The sequence below is a fragment of the Pinus tabuliformis genome, chromosome 1_2, assembly GCF_031772625.1.
Source record: "Pinus tabuliformis cultivar Carrire ecotype Pingquan chromosome 1_2, CPIR1, whole genome shotgun sequence".
In the NCBI taxonomy this organism is placed as follows: Eukaryota; Viridiplantae; Streptophyta; class Pinopsida; order Pinales; family Pinaceae; genus Pinus; species Pinus tabuliformis.
Window position 1 is genome coordinate 314,317,976 of NC_142298.1, and position 23,808 is coordinate 314,341,783.

Genomic DNA, 23,808 nt, shown 5'->3' on the forward strand with positions numbered 1-23,808 from the left:
TGCTGCAACTTCAGCCCCTGGGTCCTGAACCAAAACCCAGAAAAGATTTTGCCTAGTTCAGACCACCAGAATTCTACCCCCCAAGTACCACGTCCTCATCGTCATGCTGGGAAGTATGACCTGTCTGTAGCTGGCTGGAAAGGCCCTCCAAATCACCCCCAAATGCTGAGATGCTTCCCTCTTCCCCACTTCTCTTGGCTATCTCCAACTCTAAAGCTTCTTCCTCCAACTCCCACGTGTGCCCAATGATGGCCTCTGCGCAGTCCTCATTGACTATAAGTTGAGCTGCCCAATTGTAGCAATCTCCCAGTCCAAAACTCTCCCCGAAGGCTGATCCTCCTTTGAAACTCCGAATCCCAAACTTTCCCAGCAAATGCTGCCCAAATGAACCTCCAAGCAACCTCTGCGTGTTCCCCCTCCTACGTGCTCCAGAAGTATGCACTGACTGGGTCGAAGGCTGAGTGATATAGCTGTAAAACGCCTCTGAATCTCCTCGAGGTAGTACGGATTGCCTTCCTAGGGTGGCACTTGAGGTCCCCCGAAGAAAGGTTGAGTCTCCTGCAAATCGATGCTAAACAACTGGTAACTCGACTAAGCAGCTCGAGCTACACAAATAAGTTTGATAGACAAATGATGCCTTGGGTTGGGGAGTTCCTCATCCTTATAACTTCATGGGCCTTCCTTCCCCATGTGGGCCCCTCCCTCTAGCCATTCGATTTCCCCTCCAAGGCAATTCGAATTGCCCAAGAGTCCAAGGGCGTTTTCCCCCACGTTGGTGGCCCCCACCTTCCACTAGCGATGTAATTCAACCCCCCTTTTCTCCTAAGTTCCTAAGTTAAAAATGTATGGGCTCCACCTTTACTAAAAAATATTCAAAATTGTTGGAGACTAAACTTGTTACAAATATTTTTAGGAAGGGACATTACAGTCCCCCCCTCCCAAATGTTGCTTTCCCTCAAGCAACCTCAGTGCTGGATGCTCCAAAATGTGTTCACCCTCCCATGTGGCATCTTCATTTGGCAAGTCCTTCCATCGTACCAAAAACTCCCTGATGGTCTTGCTCCTTATCTTCCTCTCCCAAGTCTCCAAGATAGCCTCTGGTTGCAAAACCAAATGTCCCTCATCATCCAGTGGGGGTAACTCTACAACGACTGTCACTTCTTGTCCCAACACCTTTTTGAGGCATGAGACATGGAAGATGTTGTGAATCCTGCTCCCCTGAGGAAGCTCCAACTCGTACGCCACCTCTCCAACTCGTCTTACCACCCTGTATGACCCATAGAAACGCGACTGTAGCTTCTTGGTCTGTTTTTGTTTCAAGGTAGACTGTCTATATGGATGTAGCTGGAGATACACCAATTCCCCCTCCTCAAAATGTCTCTCATTTTAGTGCCTATCAATGTACATCTTCTGCTGATTTTGTGCTGTCACTAAGTTGTCCTTGAGAGCCTTGAGAATGTCTTGGCTCTCCAGGATCCAATCTTTGGCCTTTGGGGCCTGACTGTCTCCAAAAACAATGTTAGCAAAAGACAATGCATCATAACCATACAAGGCACGAAAAGGGGTCATACCGATAGACATGTGATGGGTGGTGTTGTAGCAATACTCACCCAAGTGCAGCCATCGAATCCAAGCCCTCTGCTGCCCGGTCACGTAGTTCTTGAGGTACCCCTCCAACCACTGATTAACTCGCTCAGTCTGGCCATCTGTCTAGGGGTGATAGCTCGTGCTAGGGGTGAGCTCAGTACCAACCAATCTGAAGAGCTCTTGCCAGAATCCTCCCATGAACTTGCTGTCCCGGTCACTCACTATGTTCTTAGGAAGCCCGTGCAACTGGAAGACTTCTCTGAAGAACAACTTTGCAACCTATGAAGCTGAATATCGGGTCGGGATGGCGAAGAAATGGGCATACTTAGTCAATCGATCAATTACGACATAGATGCAATCCTTACCTTATACTGTGGGGAGCCCAATGATGAAGTCCATGGAGATACTCTCCCACTTCCCCTCAGGAATGGGAAGCAGCTGCAATAACCCGACGGGGTGGATCAACTCCCCCTTGTTCCTTTGGCATGCCTCACACTCCCGTACGTGTCTCAACACATCCCCCTTAAGGCCCTTCCTTGTGAAACGCTCTCTTACTGCCATGTATGTTTTTCTAAACCCTGATGCCCTGACAATGGCGAGTCATGTGCTGCCTAGAGCACTCTCTCCCTCAACTGTGAGATGGGTACCAGAAATATGCGCCCTTTGTAGTAGATGACCTCGTCCATCACTCAGTAGCGCTCGTCTGTGTGTGCCCCCTCTAAAATCTTGCATGCTTGCCTGTCTTTCGAATACTCTACCAACAACTTGGCCTTCCAATCATGGCAAATGCTCATGAGGGAGAGGCCTGCGGGTTTCCTATAGGGCATCGACCACTACATTGTCAAAATCATAGGCCTGCATCTTGCTGACCCATCTTTGTTGTCTATCATTTAGGCCCCGCTGCCCCACGAAGTGGTGAAGATTTTTGTCATCGGTCTTCACTCTGAATTGGTTACCCACCAAATACTGCCGAAATTTGGCCAAGGCATGTATAATGGCCAACATCTCCTTGTCATATTCAGAATATGACTTCTCATAAGGTAGGAGCTTCTAACTCTCGAAAGCAATGGGTGACCATCCTTGCATAATACTGCTTCGATCCCCTCTCCTGATGCATCACACTCCACGGTGAAGGGCTGGGAGAAGTCTGGAAGTGCCAACACTAGACAACTGCTCATCACCTCCTTGAGGCGATCAAAAGCTGACTGTGCTCCATCTGTCCATGCGAAAGCCCCTTTCTTAGTCAAATCCATGAGAGGAGTTGCTAACTGCGAAAATCCCTTGACAAACTTTCGGTAATACGTGCAGATGCCCAAGAAGCCTCTCAACACTGTCACATCTCTGGGTACTGGCCAGTCTCGAATAGCTTGTATTTTCTCCTCATGTACCTTCACTCCATCTGCGCCAATAATGTGCCCCAGGTAGAGCATCTCAGTCAGGCCAAACTCACATTTGGATAGTTTGGCGTAAAACTGTTGTTCTTTAGAATGCACATTACCTCCTCCTAGTGCTGGAGGTGCTGCTGTATATCAATATGTCATCGAAGAACACCAAGACAAACCTCCTCAATTGCCTCCGGAATACATGGTTCATACATGATTGGAAGGTGGCCGGTGCATTGGTCAAGCCAAAGGGCATGACCAAAAACTCGAAGTGCCCATAATGACATCGGAAAGCCATCTTGGGGATGTCCTGATCCCTCACCCTGATATGATGGTACCCCGAACGCAAATCTATCTTAGAGAAGTACTTGGCTCCTCTAAGCTCATCCATCAACTCATCGATGCGAGGTATGGGGTATCGGTTCTTCAATGTCTTCTTGTTGAGTGCTTGGTAATCGATGCACATGTGCAAGGTTCCATCCTTCTTCTTCACCAACACTACTAAAGAAGCAAAGGGACTGGAACTCGGCCTGATGTGGCCCAATGCCAACAACTCTTTGATGGCCATTCAATCTTGTCCTTATAGGCCTTGGGGTGCCTATAAGGGGTGGTAATCACTGCCTGCACACCCGACTCCAACTCGATGGTGTGCTCGAATCCCTTGTCTGGTGGCTGCCTTGGTGGAATGTCCCCAAATACCACTAAGTATTTGTCTAATAGTGCCTGTATATCCAGGGGTGGTGACTGGGCTTGTCCCCCAGCCTCTGAGATCCTCAGCTCTACTGCCCACGCTATGTCTCCATGCCGCAAATCTGCCTCCATCCTATGCGTTGAGACTGTCTGTGGTGGGTACGAATGCATGCCTCTGAGGACCACCAGCTTGCCATCTGACCTGGTGAACTCCATCTCCAGCTTCTTCCAATCAGTGGTAACTCATCCAAGGGAGTATAGCCACTGGACACCCATCACTATGTTGGTGTCTGACACATCTACCACAAAGAAATGGTCTGTCATTGAGTAGTTCCCCATGGTCACGATCAAGGCGGGAACATACCGAGTGCACTGCATAGTCCGTTCACCTGGTACCAGAACTGAAAAGCCCTCAAAACTCTGTTGTGGTGATGCCCCTCCTCTGAACCAACTGAGCGTCAATGAAGTTGTGGGTAGCCCCACTATCAACTAAGCCTGAAACACGTTGCCCCTCTATGGTACCTCAAATCCTCAATGTCATAAATTTTGGGACCCTGCATAAAGAAGTAAGGACTCCCCCTGATGGAGCAAAAGATGTTCCCCCCTGTGGAGGTGGTGTTGGTGGTCCCCTCTCCGTCAGACTCTCACCATCTCCCACACCACTCCAGCTCCACATCATCCTCCTGATCGCTATCTGAGAAGACCTCGATATAGTGAGCTTTGCCAATTGTGCACTGATGGCGTGGTGCCCAGGGTTCCCGACAGGTAAAACACAATTTCCTTCTTCTGAGGTCCCTCCGGGTTTCATCATCCAGCTTCCCACGTCCCCGGGCTACTCTCTATGGTGGTGGCCTAGTATCACTCCCCTTCTGAGGGTAGGGAGTGCGTGCAGGGACAGGTGCTTGTGTCTTGGGGATGACCCCCTGCAAATCTCTAGCATGTCACTGCTTCCTACAGCGTGGAGGGTCTACGCGACTTCATCAGTACATGCAGGGGCTCGAGCAGGCCCTCTATGAAGGTGTACACCCTCCGAGCATCTGATAGGTCCGACACCATCACTGAGACTCTCAAAAACTCCGATATGTACTGCTTTGGGTTACCCGTTTGTCTGAGTTGGGTTAGCTCCCTGAAGTGAGCCTCTGGATCCCTCTGATCAAATCGCTCCACCACCCTCCTGGTGAAATCCTCATATGAAGTCACATTGGCATGCCCCAAGGTAGCCAAGCCATGAAACCACCAATTGTGGGCTTCCCCTTCCAAGTGCAGTGTGGCCATCTTGATGGCTTCCATCTCTGTCATCTGGTTGAGCTAGAAATAAGTGTCCATCTTCTCTACCCAGGCTCAAGCTATGCACTTGGCAGTGCCATCATATGTGGGGAAGTACATTCTCCCAATAGTACGCTGCAACTCATAGCTCTGTGCGCCTTGCTCCCCATACTTCTTGCCCTTAACATTCTGCTTGAGCTTGCGGAAATCTCTGAAAGGGAGTGCCTCCCTAAAGTCTGCTCCCATGCACTGCCACTCCCTGAAGTTCTCTCCCATTGGTGAAGGATCTTTGACCCCTGTTGGTTCATTCTGCGCCAAAGGCACGAAAGAGGGCAATGTAGCTTGAGTTGCCCCACTCGCTGATGGAGGTTGCGTAGTGGGTGAAGGATGGTCGAATTGTTGAGAGGCCCCTGAAGTCTCTCCAAGTAGAAACTCCCTATGAGTGCTTCTCTTCCGATTCCTCATTTTGATCTCTTCTAGCATTTCCTTCTGCCCCTTTGCTAGCCTTCAAGAGGCTGTCAAAGGCCATCTCTTCCCTGCTCTTGGGCTCTCCCGTGCTCTCTGCTACCACTACCTTTCCCCTGTCCTCCGTGTCTAGAGTGATCTCCAACTCCCTTTCTCTGCTCCGGTACCTCTGCCTTCTGTATGTAATATTTTGTCGGTCCTCTTCACTCATAGGAGAAATTCCCCACGGCTGAGCCAAGATCTGGGCTCTGATACCACTGTAATGTTCCTAACTAGGATGAACAGTGATATACAAAGCAAATAAACAACCAACCCTCGGAAATGAGAAACAATCAACAAACACCCATATGAACACTGCAAATAAGAATCATCTGAGCCATATTATTAATTCTTTCCAGAGCAAGTACAATGGTGATGGAATGGTGCAACTGGGCTTGTCTCGATGGACAAGCATGACGAAACTCAGGTGAGTAAACAACAACCCAAGTTTTGCACAACTGCTGCTCCAAAGATGAACTGCGCTGCTTGCTGGAAATGATGTGCTGGAAACTCCACCTCTCATGCTTAGAAAATGCTGCAACTTTAGCCCCTTGTCCTCAACCAAAACCCACCAAAACCCAGAAAGGGTTTTGCCTAGTTTAGACCACCAGAATTTGAACCCCCAAGTACCATGTCCTTCTCATGCTGGGAAGTACGACTTGTTTGTAGTTGGCTGGAAAGGACCTCCAAATCACCCCCAAATGCTGAGATGCTTCCCTCTAAAGCTTTCCCCACTTATCCTGGCTATCTCTAGCTCTAAAGCGTCTTCCTCCAACTCACACGTGTGCCTAGTGATGGCCTCTGCATAGTCCTCAGTGACTATAAATCGAGCTGCCTAAATGCAACAATCTCTCGGTCCAAAACTCTCCCCAAAGGCTGATCCTCCTCTGAAACTCCAACTCCCAAACTTTCCTGACAAATGCTGCTCGAATGAACCTCCAAGCAAGCTCTGCGTGTTCCCTCTCCTGCGTGCTCTAGAAGTATGCATTGACTGGGTCAGAGGCAGAGTGATATAGCTGTAAAACTCCATCGACTCTCCAACAATGTAGTACGAATTGCCTTCCTAGGGTGGCACTCAAGGTCCCCTGAAGAAAGGTTGACTCTACACCTGGAAAACTGGATGCTGAACAACTGGTAACTCGGCTAAGCAGCTCGAGCAACACAAATGAGTTTGATAGACAAATGATGCCTTGGGTCCGGGAGTTCCTCCTCCTTATAACTTCGCGGGCCTTCCTTCCCCATGTGGGCCCCTCTTTTTAGCCATTCGATTTCCCCTCCAAGGCAATTCGAATTGCCCAAGAGTCCAAGTTCCTTTTTACCCCACGTGGGTGGCCCTCGCCTTCCACTAGCAATGTAATTCAACCACCCCTTTACTCCCAAGTTCCTAAGTCAAAAATGTGTGGGTTCCACCTTTACCAAAAGTTATTCAAAATTGTTGGAGACTAAACCTATTACAAATATTTTTAGGAAGGGACATTACACAACCCCATCTGTGTCTCATCAAGTCCCTCTTCCATATCTACTTGTGCATCATCCTCTGGATCAACATCCCATCGTGTTGTTGGTCCCTTCAAATATGAAATAACCAGAAATACCCTTGTCCCCCCATTGTTCATAGTATATTTATAATATTTTATAATTTCTTTTAGGGATTTGACTTATTTTTTCATGATTTGACCTCGATTTTTTGGAAACGCAAGAAATGTTTCCTATTTTGGGAGGAAATGTCTCCCCTTGAGTTTCCTCGCGTTTCAATTTTTTGGGGACGTAGGGAAACGTCCCCTAGACATCCCCACGTCCCCGGAGCACAAGGAAGTGTGGGGACACGTCTCCGTGGAACACTGAGTCCTCCAAAGATAGCAAAGAGGAATAGGTAATCACCCAAATTAAGCTATGCAACCTCCTTTTCCAAAAGTGACAAGTCACCCACTGAAAATATGCTAAAAGTGGAAACTAGGGCCAAACTCCATGTAGGTCATCTTCTTTATGGCAACTATTATTTTTCTTGGATTCCTCTCTCCGAGAGGTGTAGGATTGATCTAAAGATCATTCGATTCTGACATGCATTTATGGAGGTATGAATTTATTTGTGTTATTGACAATTTGTCAAGGTCGGCCAGCAAGCAAATAACCTCCAGCGCAACCTCAACGTTGCATTATATATAGAGGAGACCTCAAGTCATTTGAGGCACACACATCTCTCATGATATCTCTCCACTCGTTTGGGTTTGGTGGAAGGAGAGGTCAAGAGGGAGACATAACCGCAGTCAAGGAGGAAGTCTAATCCACAATAAAGGAGGTCTAGTACACAGCTAAAACGAGAAGCCCTAGCTGTAGTTGAAGAAGGTGCCCTAGCCGTTGTCCTAAATGAGATCAAGCCATAGTCATAAAGGTGCCCTAGCCGCAGTCAAAAGAAAGGCCATATCCGTAGCAAGAGGGAGGCCCTAATTTGCAAAAGAAGAGGCCCTTAACTACAACAAAAAGGAAGCCCTAGCCAGGAGAAACAATGAGGACATTTGAGGACTGTTTCAGGGGTACGTTTAAGAGACAAAGTTGCTGATTGAAGGGCTGAGGCCTTGTTCTTGGAGCCCGAGGTAAGGAGGGTTTGCTGGAGGGTGCAACAACTGTTTTAGGGTGACAAGTCCAGTAGTTGGGCTTGAAACTGCCTTAAAGGTGCAGCGTGGAGGGCAACATCCTATTGGAGGACAACCGCAACAAGAGGAAGCAATTCTGGGTTAGTTTGAGGGTTGTTAGGGACTGTGTTTGGGTGCCCTAACCAATCCAAAATTGCAACAACCAAGTTACCCTAGAACAGTGAACTAGTGCTCACATTTTGGAGTGCATCTTGTATGTGTTGAGTCAGTTTGATGAGCAACTTGTAGGAGTGCTTAGGACAGCATAAAAATTTAGTTTGCTGAAACATAGAGGGTTAAGGGCTGCATATTGTGCCCTAACCAGATTTACAGGAGCAGCAAGCAAACAGTGGAGGACAACAACATTTTGTGGAGGAGTGTTGGGTCAATGTGTTGACTAGATTGAATCATGATTGCAACAGCCTGTTGCTTCCATGTGGAGGATCTTCCAAGCAGCTAGAAGGATGCATTAAGCTTACTGTTGAAGATTGAAGTTGACTGGGCTTGACCAAGTCACTTAGAGGAAGATTTCCATCTTGTTTGATCATCATTGACATTTCTAATCTAGGCTTTACTACTGTTGTCATAAATTCTCAGATTTGTACATTTGTACTATCTCTCTCTCCGCTGAACTATTGAAGACTAAAGAAGATTTGATCAAGGGTTTCCCCACATCATGGTTTGTCCCTGGCTGGTGCCATATCTTGTGTCCTCTTGTCTTGGCTTGTCTTCTACTATTTATGTTTATGTTCTATCTGCATTTTACTATCATGCTGATGTGATTGCTAATCTGGAAATTGATATTGGGCTTATAAGAAAAATTGAAGTAAATTGCTCTTAAGCATAGAACATACCAAAAATTAACATGGTTTTAGAGCCGAGGTGAAGACAAAGCCCAAGGAAGAGTGAAAGAGTAATCACCAAAGACAGTGGGAAAGGACAAAAGGCTCAATGGGTTCCTCATCCCACTTCCCGATTGAAGATAAGCTCCGTGAAAAGTCAGACTATCACGGATGGAAGATGTCTCTTGATCTGACATTGGAAGAATAGGAAGTGTTGGACTATGTGAAGGGTAAAATCCCCGAGCCTCCATCAAATGCACCGGCTGCTACAAAGGACAAGTACACTAAGGGTGAAGTCAAAGCGAAGAAGATTATTAGAGATTCCATTGACAAGCGTTTGGTGGCCTACATCTCCGATTTGAACACCTCCAAGGAGATCTATGACAGATTGGTAAGCATGTTCAAGGTTAGTGATGCAAATCAAATTTTATTTCTCAAAAATAAGCTGAAGGATATTAAGAAGGGAAAGGACGAGGATATTCAATCCTACTTCTTAAGGATCACTGAGATCAAGAATGATCTTCTATCGATTGGAGAAGTCATTCCTGACAGGGAACTTACTATCACTACCCTTGGAGGACTCCCACCCGAGTGGTATATATTTAGAACCACTATTCTCAATAATGATCGAATTCCAGGGTTTGAAGAATTGATGTCAAGATGCATTCAAGAAGAAACCAGGATGGTGGAGCAAGAAATGCCTTTTACTAAAAGCAACCCTACTACATTCTCCGCTCATGCCAAAAGGAGAAACAATGCAGGGACTAAAGGGTCATTTCCATGGAAAGCCTGGATCTAAGGGAGGAAGGAAAGGCAGATGCTTTGCTTGCAATAAGTTTGGCCACTATGCAAGGGAGTGTCCAAATAGAAGGGACACATCACATGATGATGATCACAATCATTCCAGGGGCAACTTCAACAACAATGATCGAAGGAATGATAGGTATAATGGCAAAGGAAAAAGGAATGCGGGACATCAAGGAAATGGTCGACCCTCCAAGAAAGCAAGGAACTCTAGGTATGAAGAATCAAATGTTGTTAACAATAAGCAAAAGGAGTATTATCTTATATTGGCCCTCACCACTACCTCTCCTTTGGACACTTTGGGAAATTGGCTTATTGATAGTGGTGCTTCAACTCACTTCACCGGATATAAGGAAGTGCTCTCTAATCTGATAAAGAAGGAAACAAACTTGGAGATTATTCTTGGAGACGATGCCACCTATCCCATAAAGGGTGTAGGGAATGTTACTCTTCAATTGAATCAGGGTAACACGATTCATTTACAAGAAGTTATTTATGTACCTGATCTCAAGAAGAACTTGGTGTCCATTTCAGCAATGGAAGACAAAGGTTACAAGGTGGCATTCATCGATGGAAAGGTATGTGTTTGGAAAAGGAATTTTAAAGATGCTTTTACTCTTGGGTTCAGGGTTGGCACGTTGTATCAAGTTGCAGGAAGTCCATTGGGGGTCATGTCTTGCGACACATCTCTTCAATTTGAACTATGGCACCGGAGGTTTGCCCATCTTCATTATAAGGCCCCACCCGATGTGAGACAGAGGGTGACAGGGATGCCTGGATTCAAAGAAGAGCATGAAGGTATATGTCCGGGATGTACTGAGGGAAAACTTACAAGGGGACCATTCCCCTCCAGTTATAGCAAGAACATAGATGTGGAACAACCCAAGGGGTTTGAGGTTCATGACCGGGAATCTCATGTATACAGGTTGAAGAAAGCTCTCTATGGTTTGAACTTCGAAGCAAGCACCCCGGGCTTGGTGTGAGAGGATTGACAGCTATCTGATGAAGCCGAGATTCACTAGGAGTGAAGCCTATCCAAACCTTTGCTTTAAGGTTATGGATGATAGACCTCTCATATTAGTACTTTATGTGGACGACCTCTTTCTCACAGGTGCAGACCCTCTCATTTACAAACGTAAGAGGGACATGGATTCCGAATTTGGAATGGTGGACTGCAAGCCTGTGACTACCCCGATGGAGCTTAACTTTAAGAAGTTGTGCGGTAGTGCTGCTGAACCTGAATTGGGAAATGCCTCTGAGTATCATGAACTCATAGGAGCACTGATGTTCTTGGTGAACTCCCGTCCAGATATATGTTTTGCAGTTAACACGTTGAGCCAATATATGGTTGAGCCTCATCACACATATTGGATTGGTGCCAAAAATCTTCTAAGATATCTTCGGGGCACAATCACTCATGGACTGAGATACACTGCCGAAGATGAGGGACTGCATGGTTATTGTGATTGGGCAAGCAGTGTGATGGATCGTAAGAGCACTTCTAGGTGCTGTTTCTCTTTGGGTTCTGCTTTGATATCCTAGATGAGCAGGAAGCAGAAGTCGGTCTCTTTAAGCACTGCTGAGGCCGGATACATAGTTGCGAGTATGGCCTCTTGTGAAGCTGTCTGGTTGTGGAAGGTCTTCAGTGAGTTGTTTGGACATGTGTTGGATACCACTGTGATCCTCTGCGACAACCAGAGTAGGATCCGATTGTCAGAGAATCCAGTATTTCATGATTGCTCCAAGCACATAGACATCAGGTACCACTTTATTCGAGATATGGTACAACGAGGAGCAATAAGGCCCATCACATTGGCACTGATGTGCAGATCGCCGATATTCTGACAAAGCCCCTGGGAAAGGTTAAATTCTTGACTTTTCAAAAACGACTAGGAGTCATTGAGAGATCCTCTCCTGAGGGTCCTGTATGATACAGATATTGAGCTCTGGGAGCTCCGGGGGGCTTGGGGTACTTCTTGGAGCGATGAGAAACCATAGGGTGAATGGTTTAGCCTTCCCCTAATGGTTTGCTATGTAGGCAGGACGAGTGGTTCATCCTTCTCTTGTCAAGACACAATCATAGGTTGAGTGGTCCAGCCTTCCCCTAGTGATTTGTTGTGTACAGGGTGAGTGGTTCAGCCTTCCCTGGGATACCCCATGGCGACATGTAGGTAGGATGAGTGGTTCATCCTTCTCCTGCCGAGACACAATCATAGGGTGAGTGGTCCAACCTTCCCTTAGTGATTTGTTGTGTACAGGGTGAGTGGTTCAGCCTTCCCCTGGGATACCCCATGGCGACATGTAGGCAGGATGAGTGGTTAATCCTTCTCCTACTGAGTCATCCTACCCATACAATCTGGGACTCATGGGAAGTACCTCTCATCTGGCTAATGAGCAGGGAAATGAGAATAGAGACTAGTACTACCAATGGACGCATCGTGTACTATTGTACTCCCTATGCTAGGATGACCTATATTGATCTGGGATCAATGGAACTAACTTTGGGTCATTAAAAGTGGTATGAGACCTTCTCTTTCTCTGGAATATTTTTCAGATTAGTAAGAGTGGTATGAGACACACTCTTTTTTTGGAACTGATTTCAGATCAGTAAGAGTGGCATGAGACACTCTCTTTATATGGGACAAACTTCGGGTCAGTAGAGAATGGTATGATACATTCTTGATCACTTCTTCTTCTTCATAGTTCAACAGAGCAGAGCAGTGCAGGGGGCTGCATTGATGGCAAAGATAGTACAAACCGGTAGATGGATTAGCAGATGGAGTTCTCCCTAGTTGAGAGGGAGTGTTAAAATCGGCAACTAGGGCCAAACTCCATGTGGGTCATCTTATTTATGGCAGCTATTATTTTTCTTGGATTCCTCTCTCCGAGAGGTGTAGGATGGATCTAAAGATCATCCGATTCCGACATGTATTTATGGAGATATGAATTTATTTGTGTTATTGACAATTTGTCAGGGCCGGCCAGCAAGCAAATAACCCCCAGATCAACCTTAATGTTGGATTATAAATAGAGGAGACCTCAATTCATTTGAGGCACACACATCTCTCATGATCTCTCTCCACTCGTTTGGGTTTGGTGGAAGGAGAGGTCAATAGGGAGACATAACCGCAGTGAAGGAGGAAGCCTAATCTGCAACAAAGGAGGTCTAATACGCAGCTAAAAAATGAAGCCCTAGCTGCAGTTGAATAAGGTCTAGTCACTGTACTAAATGAGATCAAGCCATAGTCATAAAGTTTCCCTAGCTACAGTCAAAGATGCTCTAGCTGTAGTTAAAAGAAAGGCCATATCCGTAGCAAGAGGGAGGCCCTAATCCGCAGAAGAAGAGGCCCTTAACTACAGCAAAAAGGAAATCCTAGCTAGGAGAGACAACGAGGACATTTGAGGACTGTTTCAGGGGTACGTTTAAGAGACAAAGTTACTGATTGAAGGGCCGAGGCCCTATTCTTGGAGGCCGAGGTAAGGAGGGCTTGCTGGAGGGTGCAACAATTGTTTTAGGGTGACAAGTCCAGGCGTTGGGCTTGAAACTGCCCCAAAGGAGCAGCGTGGAGGGAAGCATCCTATTAGAGGACAACCGCAACAAGAGGAAGCAATTGGAATTTCCTCAAAATTAAATATTTCGACGGATGAGACTAAAAGAAATTTTGATATTCATTAACGGTCGAGATTGCTTTGACGAGGATCACTCGAACTAGCTGTTAGAGGATTTATCTTTAAATAGGAGGTCATTTGTCAGTCGATCCATTCGATCTATGGGTCATGTGCTAAGCAAGAAGTTCTTGTGTAATCTTTCTAGATAATAAAGAAAGACTTTGGGGTTAATTTCTGTTGGTGTTACTCTTCATGGAAATGTTGTAAGATGTTTTTTATTTCATGCATAATTTTGTTTCTAAAGCCATAGATGCTAACTTCTGAAGAGTGATTTGAGTACAGGTATCTTGCTCAGTTGCTGGGGTTTGAATAATAATTTAAGTTTTGAACGTAATAACATGTATCTCTATTTCTGTAAGTTTTATTATTATTTTCTCGCTCTATTTTTAATGGTTGGATCGAGTTTTGCAAGGAAATCTTGAGTTGGTTTATTGGGTGTTAGGGGATAGTCTTCAGTTGGACCAGCCAACTCCTGATCTGTATTTCCTAAAGAGCTCAGCTAAATAAGCTCTGGGCTTATCATAAGATTTTCGTTTTGTGATGCATCAGGGTTTCGAGCTAGCACCTTATTTTAAAATTTAAAAAACTTCAATTTTTGTGCAACATAATGATAGATCTGGCTAATTAGAGCTTTCAATTTGTAATTATCTAACTGGGTTTTTGGGGTTTCTTCCGATTTTATCATTGTATATATTGTTTGGGTGCTTTCTTTTCATTGTGCAACTGCAAATTTGAAGGGAAAATTGATATAGAAGCCAGATCTAGGCCCTGGAAGGTAAGATTTGGACTTCTGGGGTTTACGAGCATTATTCTCCAAGGGTTTTAAATTCAGATCTTGGGTCTTTTGGCATAAAAATTTAAAGCAAAGATATATTAATGTGAAATTTATTTTTTCTGGGTTTGTTTTGGGGTTTTTGGGGCTGCCATTTGCTGCCTGGAAGCCTTTTCGAATTTCTTTGCTACCTGGGGTTTTCCATTTCTTTTCTCCCTCTCTGTTCCATTTTTTTAGCCTTCTTCTCTGCTGCGTTTTTCTCTGTCTCTCTTTGCTGCCATATCCGCATTCCCTCATTGCTGGCTCATTCTCCCTACGCGTCCCTCTTCCTCAGCCCTCTGCATCCTTCATTTTCTCCCTTGAACCTACACGCAACTTTCCCTCTTTGCTTCGTCGTTGCTTGATCTCGCAGACCTATCCCTTAACACTGCCTCCATTCACGTCCTTTGCCCTTGATCTGCTTGCTCACTGCCATCTCCTCCTCCTCGCTGCTTGCACTAAACCACTGTGTCTTTGCTTCCTTTCTGCCTGTGCGTCGATTTCTCTATTGCCTCATCTTCCTCTATCGCGGCTCCCTCTAATTGACCTGCGATTCTCCATATCTCCTTCCTCTAAAGCCCTCGCTCCTCCCTTCCTGCAAACTTGCATCCATCGCAGCTCCCTCGGCTTGCATTTCTCCCTGCTGTCGCTCGAACTCCTCTCCATCCTTTGCCGCCGTCAATTTGCAAAGCAAACATTCGATTTCTTTTTTGTCTTAAATTTAGTTTAGGGTTTCACTTCTAATAATTCGATTTTTTCTTTTAGGTTTGCTTTTTTTTTTCTTTGACTTTTTAAATAGAAACTCAAAAAAAAACTTGATTTTAATTTTTTTTACTTTGATTTTATTTTTTATTTTTTATTTTTTATTTCATTGTGTTTTACTTTTCCTTTTTTATTTTGATTTTTTATGACATTTGGATTTTTCATATAATAAAAACTATAAAATTAAAAAAAATCATTTTTATGTGACTTTAAAAAGAAGTCAAAGGACTTCACGCTTTCACATTTAAAAAATTTAAATTTTTTATGTGGCCTATGGCCCATTAAAAATTTGATTTATTAACCCTTTTGATTTTTTCCTTTTTTACTTTTGTCACATTAAAAATTTAATTTCTTCATTTACCACATTAAATTTATTTCATAAGCTTAACACATTAAAAATTTGCCTAAGCAATAATTAAATTTTTTAAATCTAAAGTTCCTTCTTGGTGTCTTCTTGTGTTAGGGGTAAAATTTAAAGAAAAATTTTGTGGTATTAATTTCTCTATAGTCAAACACACGTAATAATCTTTTAAATCGCCTCTAAAGATTGACTATAGGAGAACGATAAATTTTTCTAGATCTGGGTCATTAAAGAAAAATCATTTAAATTCTAGGATTGTGAATTGCTTAGCATTTGAATTTCATGGTTCTTCATGGTATTTAGATCTTTCGGAATTTAATTGCTATACTGTTTTGCATGCTAAGATCGTTGTTTCTATCACATCTCTAATTCTCTTCTGAATAGCTTGATTTTGTTTCTTCAAGTAGGTTCATGGTTAATTGAGCATCTAAGGCACTGGTCTAAAAATCATTTCTATCTTGTGGTTGTGTCTTATTCATCTCAGTTGATATCAATCAATAACTCTGTTAATCAGAACTTAATTAATTTAATTAAGTTATTCAGCCTTAAGTCTCCTAGAGCCTGTGTTCCACAGGTTTCCTTCATTCATTTACCCCTAGGGACTACCCCCCTTGACTTGTCTAGGAGAGAGTCTAAACAGAGTGAGTAAGGATTAGAGTGACAACCCTTACTCTGAGCATTGTCGCAGTGCCTGGACACTTTGTGCGACAACAGGGCTATTGGAAAGCTTGAGTTTGTAGGTAATTCTGTTTTGATAGTTTGATCATTTAACCAACCAAGTAATCACTTTAGATCTAGTCTTCTCATCTACTTAGCTCCACAATGTCTTCTCAGTGCTAATTCTTGAATCTCAGGTCTTTAATTTTGTTTTTGTGGTTAGTGGGAGGCTTGGGTGCATAGAAAACATGGCTTGAATTACCTTTGATTCATTATCTGTTAAAAAATGCACTGTAGGATTTTGTCGGCTTCTTAGACATTCTTTGATTCATTTTGTGAAGAATTTCCTTTTCTTTTTTAACAAGTTTCCTTTTTCAGTATTTTATTTGGCAGTAGTTTTCCTGGCTTTGCCTTCTTAGGCTCTTCTTATTCTTCTTTTCCAATGTCATATTCTTTATCATTATCCCTCAAAATGAATAAATGATACTAAGATTCCAACTCAGACCACATCGCTAAGAACAAAATATATTTAGACCGAGATGTAGTCCAGTGGTCATTTGCTTTTAGGCCACAATAACTAGTTCTTTTACGAATGTTATTAGTAAAATGTGAATTTACTAGTTGTCTTAGTCAAATGGTGACTAGCCTTTAGATTACACTGCAGAGTAACTATTTCTCTTGCAAATGTGGCTACTAATGTGTTGCTTGTTTCATGTATAAGTGGATGGTAAGGCGGTGGATGACTCATTTAGGACAAGAAGGAACAATTCAGTTGATGGAATGGAATAACAGTCCACCAAGCTTCAGCCTGAGGTATTGTAGGTTGTAACTCAAATATCCATTTTGTACAGGTTCGTCTGTCTGACTAGTGAATTTTTCAATCGTTTGGTATAACAGAGCCAACAGTGGCAGAGGTGTATCAAGAAATGATCTAGTCCTTTTGTTAAACAAGTTAAAGGTAAGACATTTTCAAGTGAAACCATATATTGTTCATGTTAAACCGTTATTTTCTAAACTATGGAAATATCATATTACAACTAAACTATAAATTTTTGTTATGGTATAGAAAACCCTAAGCTGTTTAGTTTAGTTTAAATAATGTGATAGCACTCCTAATGGGGAATAAGTAGAAAAGAAGTTGGAACACTTGTAACATTGAAGAAACAATTCTCCTAGAGATGTAGTTCTGTATAACCGAAACATAACTTTTATGTTTTGTTTGTGAGCTTTAATTCATTTGATTTACTTTCCGTTGGTAGAACAACCATTGAAATGGATACCTAATAAAGTTTTATATTTTTCCAGGTCCCCCATGAGTTATCTCCACACATGACAGAGTTTGTCCGTCTCTCAATGGGATTGCAGGTGATCAATTGTTTTTAACTATTTTTGTGACAAATCAATTCACATCCAGTTTTTTCGTTGTTGGAATTGTTGCAACATTCCTTGAACAAGATTTGTCTTCATTAGTGCACAAGTTTAATTTGTCAAGTCCTTGGATCACATAATATTATGTAGGGTTAGCTATGTAAGAATGCCTTTTTAATTTAACAAGATTTTATATTTAATCCATTTTAGTTATATGCATTCAATTTTCCTCTTTTACATTTAGACAGACATAGACAATATTGCGAAGGTCTCATAATGTTCTTGCATAATGAATTTGACATGTTTGTGATGGAGGTGTATGCTCAGATGGTTGATCATTTATTAAATCTTTCTATGGAGGGAAACAGGAATGATGTCTTACATTACAGAATTCTTACACCAAGGGTTACATACTTGGTGTTGAAGGACCCTTAGACCCTTAGACCCTTGCCAACCTAGCCAAGAAAGGCCAAGACATTAACCCTAGCCATAGACTCTAAAGAATACACATCTTTCCTAGAGACCTTCAATTGTCTAGTCGAAGTACTTTCAGTTCCATTTGCTACACGAGCTTCATTTTCCTCTTGGCCAACTTTGGGTGTGCTTGCATCAATTGAAAGTCAACACTAATCACCAACTCTTAAGGGTGAAACAAATTTGTATACTTTGCTTGTTGAATGAGGTAGAGATCGAGGAACACTTTTTCTTTAGTCACCGAAGTATTATGAGATTAGAGGGAGGTTTCTTTGTCTCTACAAGGGATTGGGCAGATGTCTGTCAATGTTCTTCAGATTTCTTGACCAATGGGACCTTTCCTTATACATTAGACAGGCCTTTGTTCTCATGGAGTATTACTTCAAAGTTCAGAGTTCTTATGTAACAGTTACACAATTACATCCTTTCATCCAGTTTGGGACACTAGATAGGAAACTTGCTTAGAGTTGCATCACTAGCTTTTTAGGGTTTTCTCAGTGTTGAATGCTAGGAGCACTTACATTGGTTCTGTAGCCTCTACCTTGACCACTAGTAGGGGTGTTTTGATGCCACTTATGATTACTTCCCAACCCATGTTTGTCTAGGCCACTCATTGGAGGGTATTATTCTGTAGGCCTTTGGTGTTGATATATGCACCACTGATTCAGATGATGGGTGGGACTAGCTCCTTCCTCCCAGTTACCACCCAAACTGTCACTTATTGTGATAAATCCCTAAAGCACAACTTACAAGTAAGGACTTAGACAAACTAAGAGGGGGCTATCCATTGCTACCATAGAATCTTGTTAATTTTAGGTAACAATGGTATGTTCTATGCTTTAGAGCAATTTTACTTCAATTTCTTTATTAGCCCAATATCAATATTCAGATTAGAAATCTATAGTAAAATGCAGATAGAGCATAAACATAAACAGTAGAAGACAAGCGAAGACAAGAGGACACAAGATGTGGCACCAGCTAGGGACAAACCCCAATGTGGGGAAACCCTTGATCAAATCTTCTTTTAGTCTTCAATAGTTCAGCAGAGAGATAGTACAATTTACAAATCTGATAATTTATAACAGCAGCAAAAGAGCCCTAACTAGAAAAGTCAACGCTGGTCAACAGGGCAGATTTGACCCTCAGCAAATTGGTCAACTTCAGTCAACTTCAGCCTCCAAACAACAAGATAAAACAGCCCTCAAAACAGTCAAATTTAGCCCAGTCAAAGTCTGGTCAAACAACCCACCTGCAGTCAGCCCTAGCTGCAGTCAATGCTGGTCAACAATCAACGTTTAGCTTTGATTTATGTGCCCAGAAATGCGGCCTGCCCAAACAGAGATAGCCCGCACAAAAAAGCAGTCAAAGGAGGTCAAGCATGCTGGCCAACGCTTGGTCAAACTGTCCAAAAATTTGGCCTCTTGAAAATTTTCTCTCCTGAAATTTCGGACATGTGGAGAGAGAGAGGCCCAGAAATCTATACGCAATCAATGAGGAGAGAGAGAGAAGTGTGAAGATGAGTGTGTCCAAATGAGGCTAAGTCACCTTCTATTTATATGCAACGTTGAGGATTAATAGACGTGATTGTTGGGCTTTTGAGCGTACATAAGTTTGCTGGCCGATCTTGACAATTTGACCATAATCAAAATAAATTCATAACTTCATTTGTACATGTCAGAATTGGATGATCTTTAGATCAATCCTACACCTCTCGGAGAGAGGAATCCAAGAAAAATCAGCTGTCATAAAACCCATGTGGAGTTTGGCCATAGTTGCCAATTTTAACAAATCTCCCACTCATACTTTAGTCTACCTCTCCTCCGACACAAGGGGAGTATACTTAAGTCTTAAACTAAGATTGCTAAAGTTATGCAAATGGAATCTCAAGGTCAATTAGAGAAGTTAATTTAGTGAAACAAAATTTGTAATATGGATTTTTAGGAAGTGATGGGTGGACCAAGATCAATCTCAATCTATTGGGAAAGTTGAGTCAAGACAAACTGGGAACGCCACTGACTATCAGCTTCTTTCGAATAAGATTAAGAGAGAACGCAGGTAGAATTAACAACCCACAAACAGCCCTATCTTGCTGTCCAATAGTACTGAAATAACTTTTGAAATCCTGAATAAAGAAGAGACTTCGAACATACATGAGGGTTGAATAAAGGTACTCATTGACTTTTCTACCAATAAATGGAGGTTTCATGGGGGGAATGCATTACAATTAAATTCTTCTAAAGAAAGGAACAAGGTAATCCATATTGAACCCTTCATGGCACATTTGATGCAAGCAAATTACAACATTAGTCTTCGACAATATTGAGTCCAAACACATATGCCACAAAAGATAATCCTTACTTCAGTGGCCAGCAAGATATTCAGCTAAGCTCCAAAGGGAATCTCCTCAGATCCAACAATGAGAAACAAATGAGATATATACTCTTTAAATAGAGTCTCTAGCTCAACCTCTTACAATAGAATAATAATAGTGGCTTATAGATCCACAAATCTCTCCAATGGATAACAATAACTATGTAGATCCATGCTGTCTCCAAGGAAAACTAATAAAGTATGCTTGACAGCTCCTAGATCCATTTTATTCTCCAAGGAAAAATAATTAAAATACTATGTTCTTATCCACCTCAACAACTTTCCCCCATAATAGCAACAAGTGGTTTTAGATCCACATTTTACTCACACAAGTAATAACAGAGTAGCAACAAGATCTTAGATCCATGCTTTAGGGAGTATTATATTACATGACAATTAAAAAGTTTTCTTCAGAAGTTGAATACACCCTTTGGGCCCTTGAATGATGTGCGAGTTGTCAAACATTTTCCCAAAGCTAGGGTCCTCCTTCAATCATGCTAATTAACTCCTTTAAATGGGGATCTCCATAGCATTGTGTGCAAAAGTAGTTAAATTGTCTGTTGAAACTTGAAACAGCCATTGACAAATTTGGGTGCTCAAAATATGAAAAAATTTGCAATGAATGGGACCTCATGCCATTTGTCTTCCTTTCATGCAAAACATCCACCTAGGAATGTAATTTGCTCCCTTCTGTACTAGAATAGTAGAATGCAGGGATCTCAACAAAATTAAGCACTGTGCCATAAATCAAGGGAGAGCTGATGAATGAATCAACGATTAAGAGTGTGTCGAGAAAAGGGGTTAGGATATTCCTCCCAGCAATTCAATGAATCCTCAAGGATAGATCTCATGGGGATGAGTGCAATAAATTATCCGAGCAGTTATAACAAACCCCTCCAAATATTCCATTGAAGTTGGAATGCTCCTCCTAAATTGGCTCGTTGACCTTGTCAAATGTAAAGCTTGCTATGCCAGCTGCCTTCTTTCCATGATATATGTGTCTTGAATCAAGTTCTCTGGCCATTTGACATGCTGGGCATATTTGAGAAATCTAACACAGCTTCTCAAATATTGTACAACAGAACCTTCAATGACGGGCATCCTATCAGCACCTTAATCACAAAGAGACCTCTGAAATCAAGCTGAAAAGGATGCTTAGTTTAGCTGTTTATAGCTGCTTAGTCTGGACAAAGACCGATGCTTTACCCTGTTAACATTGTTTATTTCTGGAGCGAAGTGTACTGGAGATGTATTTCTTTCAGTTCCAAGAGGCCAAGAAATGGGTTTACCTCTGCTGCATTTTCCTTGTATGCTGCCTTTCTGTTTTTCTTCCAAGTGCCATGCCAAGATCGTGAGACTCCTTTAGGGCTTGCATACCACTTCCAGCTTGGGTGCTCCTTATATAAGAGAAACAATGCATAATATATGCCTTGCTGGCATTTCAGAGATATTAAAATTCAAAATTCATATAGGTAACCTCATCTCTCGTAGTATGGGTGATATTGATGTAATCTCTAGTGAGCATGTTCAAACCTTTTGGGGAGCTTGACAACCCTAACTACAAAATGCTAAATAGGACCACCCTCATGCGGTGCATCCCAAGCTCTAGGTCTAGGCCAAAAATATAAGAAATCCATAGGGCAGCTTATTAGTGTTCCTTTAATTTGATTTCTCTTAACTTGATAGTTGCTTGTGATATTCTTTTACTTGATTGATTAGATTTTTCTTCTTCTTCTTATTATTATGTTTTTGTTCATCAAACAACTACAAAACATGAAGATCATCAAAGACAAATGGACACAAGATGTAGGCACTCAGCCAGGGCAAAACCCTTAAGAATCGGAAAACTCAGTCAAACTCTTCTACTGTTGAAAATGCAACAAGAAAATCTAGTTTTGACTTTGCCTTGGTCAAACTAGATTAAAATTTGAATTTCCACATGAGCAGACGACTTGGATGATGTTAACTTGTGTGACATGGCTTGTGTCATCCAATTTACTCAGTAAATTCGAGTTGGAGGAGTTAGAGTTCAGTTCTGCATTATTCATTGCTAATTTGTAGCAATCTATATTAGTTAATTTGAGTTATTGTGAGTTTAACTAGTTCTAACTGTCAGAGAAGAACTAGTGGAGGTCAAGTTGTGGAAGTGCAATTTCAACCACACTCAATGATCAACCAGTGGACTGATCAATCAGCCCAAAATAATTGTTGCATGTAGAGAATTCGAGTTACCTAGTTGAGATGGAGATTCCAAGGCAGTGTACTATAAGTTGTAGCGTATTCCAATGTATATAGGTGGTGCATGCAGTCAAGGAATGACCTAGGGCAATTGCGCAATTCCATAGTGAAATTCCTAAAAAAGTAGGGGCAATTTCCCAAGGGAACATGGCAAGGAAATAGGAGCTTGGGAAGGCTTGAAATTGGCTAAGCGTTGGCTAGGTTCATTAAGTCAGTGAAAGGGATAGACTATACACTTGCAGGGTGTGCTCAAGCTTGAGCAAACATTGTATTTCTTCTCTATTCTCTAATGCAATATAGATAGTAAGGGGTTTTGACTCTTGAGCAGTTTCTTTCTCCAAGATAAATCTCTATGCATGTGTGATGTTTCCTCTTGCATGTCTATGATTCTTGTTTTAGATGGTGAATTAACTTTTGTAGGTCAGTAGAGTAGCTTTAAGTCTTGTGATTTAGTAAATTTCATGAGCAGTATTGAATCTACACATTAATTTCTATATGGTATCAGAGTTGTAATCATTATAGAGCAGAGATTTCGAAGTTGTCATTGCAAGAGGTTCGAATTTGTAGATCAGGGTTGCAGGTTTTCTTCAGGACTGAGAAGATGGCTTTCAATGGATTAAGGCTCAAGTATGCTCTTGAGGGAAGCTTGAATTATGTTGCATGGAAGGACCGCATGGAGGCAGTGTTGGAGGATAATGTGTTGAAGGAATTCATTGATAATGATATTTCGAAACTGGCAACATTTGATGCAGAGGATATAGCAGAATGGAAGAAGTGTGTTGCCAAGTGGAGGAGGATCATATTAGAGGGAGTACAAGACCATATTGTCTCAAATCTCCACGGGAAAGAGACTCTGTATGCAATGTGGCAAGCGCTAACAGATTTGTTCCAGAATAGTAGTGACCACAGGAAATTGGCACTCAAGGACAAGCTTCGAAATATCAAGATGCAGAGGAACAAGACCATTCCACAGTACTTGAGCAGGTTCACACAATGTCGTGATGAACTTGGTCAAGTTGGTGTTACTGTAGCAGAGGATGATTTGGTGAGCCTAGCCCTTCTAGGCCTTCCCAAGAGTTGGCACAACTACCAAGATTCAGTGAACGGGAGGGAGAAACTACCAAATTAGGAATGCTTGTGGTCTGATTTGGTACAGGAGGAAATAAGGCAGAATACCAAAGACGAGACTTCATCCAAGGGCGAGGATGAGGAGAATTATGCCTTGGATGGAAAGACAAAGAAAGGGAAAGGGAAGAAATCCAATCCAAAGCAGAATCTAGTCAAGGGGGAAAGAAGAAAGACTTGTCCAGAATCAAGTGCTTTCACTGTCATGAATTTGGGCACTATGCCACGAAGTGTCCACACAAGAAGGCAAGCAAGAAGACCGCAG

General features: G+C 42.5%; 1 protein-coding gene across 2 annotated transcripts in view; it reads left to right on the forward strand.

The window, feature by feature from the left end:
* Window positions 1-23,808, forward strand: part of LOC149205623 (NOL1/NOP2/sun family protein / antitermination NusB domain-containing protein) — a 297,843-nt gene that overhangs the window by 102,219 nt on the left and 171,816 nt on the right. For both annotated transcript variants that reach the window (XM_089395127.1, XM_089395126.1), the window contains exons 7-9: window positions 16,690-16,781; window positions 16,866-16,926; window positions 17,274-17,333. In XM_089395127.1, coding sequence (XP_089251253.1) covers window positions 16,690-16,781; window positions 16,866-16,926; window positions 17,274-17,333 — 213 coding nt within the window. The remainder of the gene's footprint in view (window positions 1-16,689; window positions 16,782-16,865; window positions 16,927-17,273; window positions 17,334-23,808) is intronic.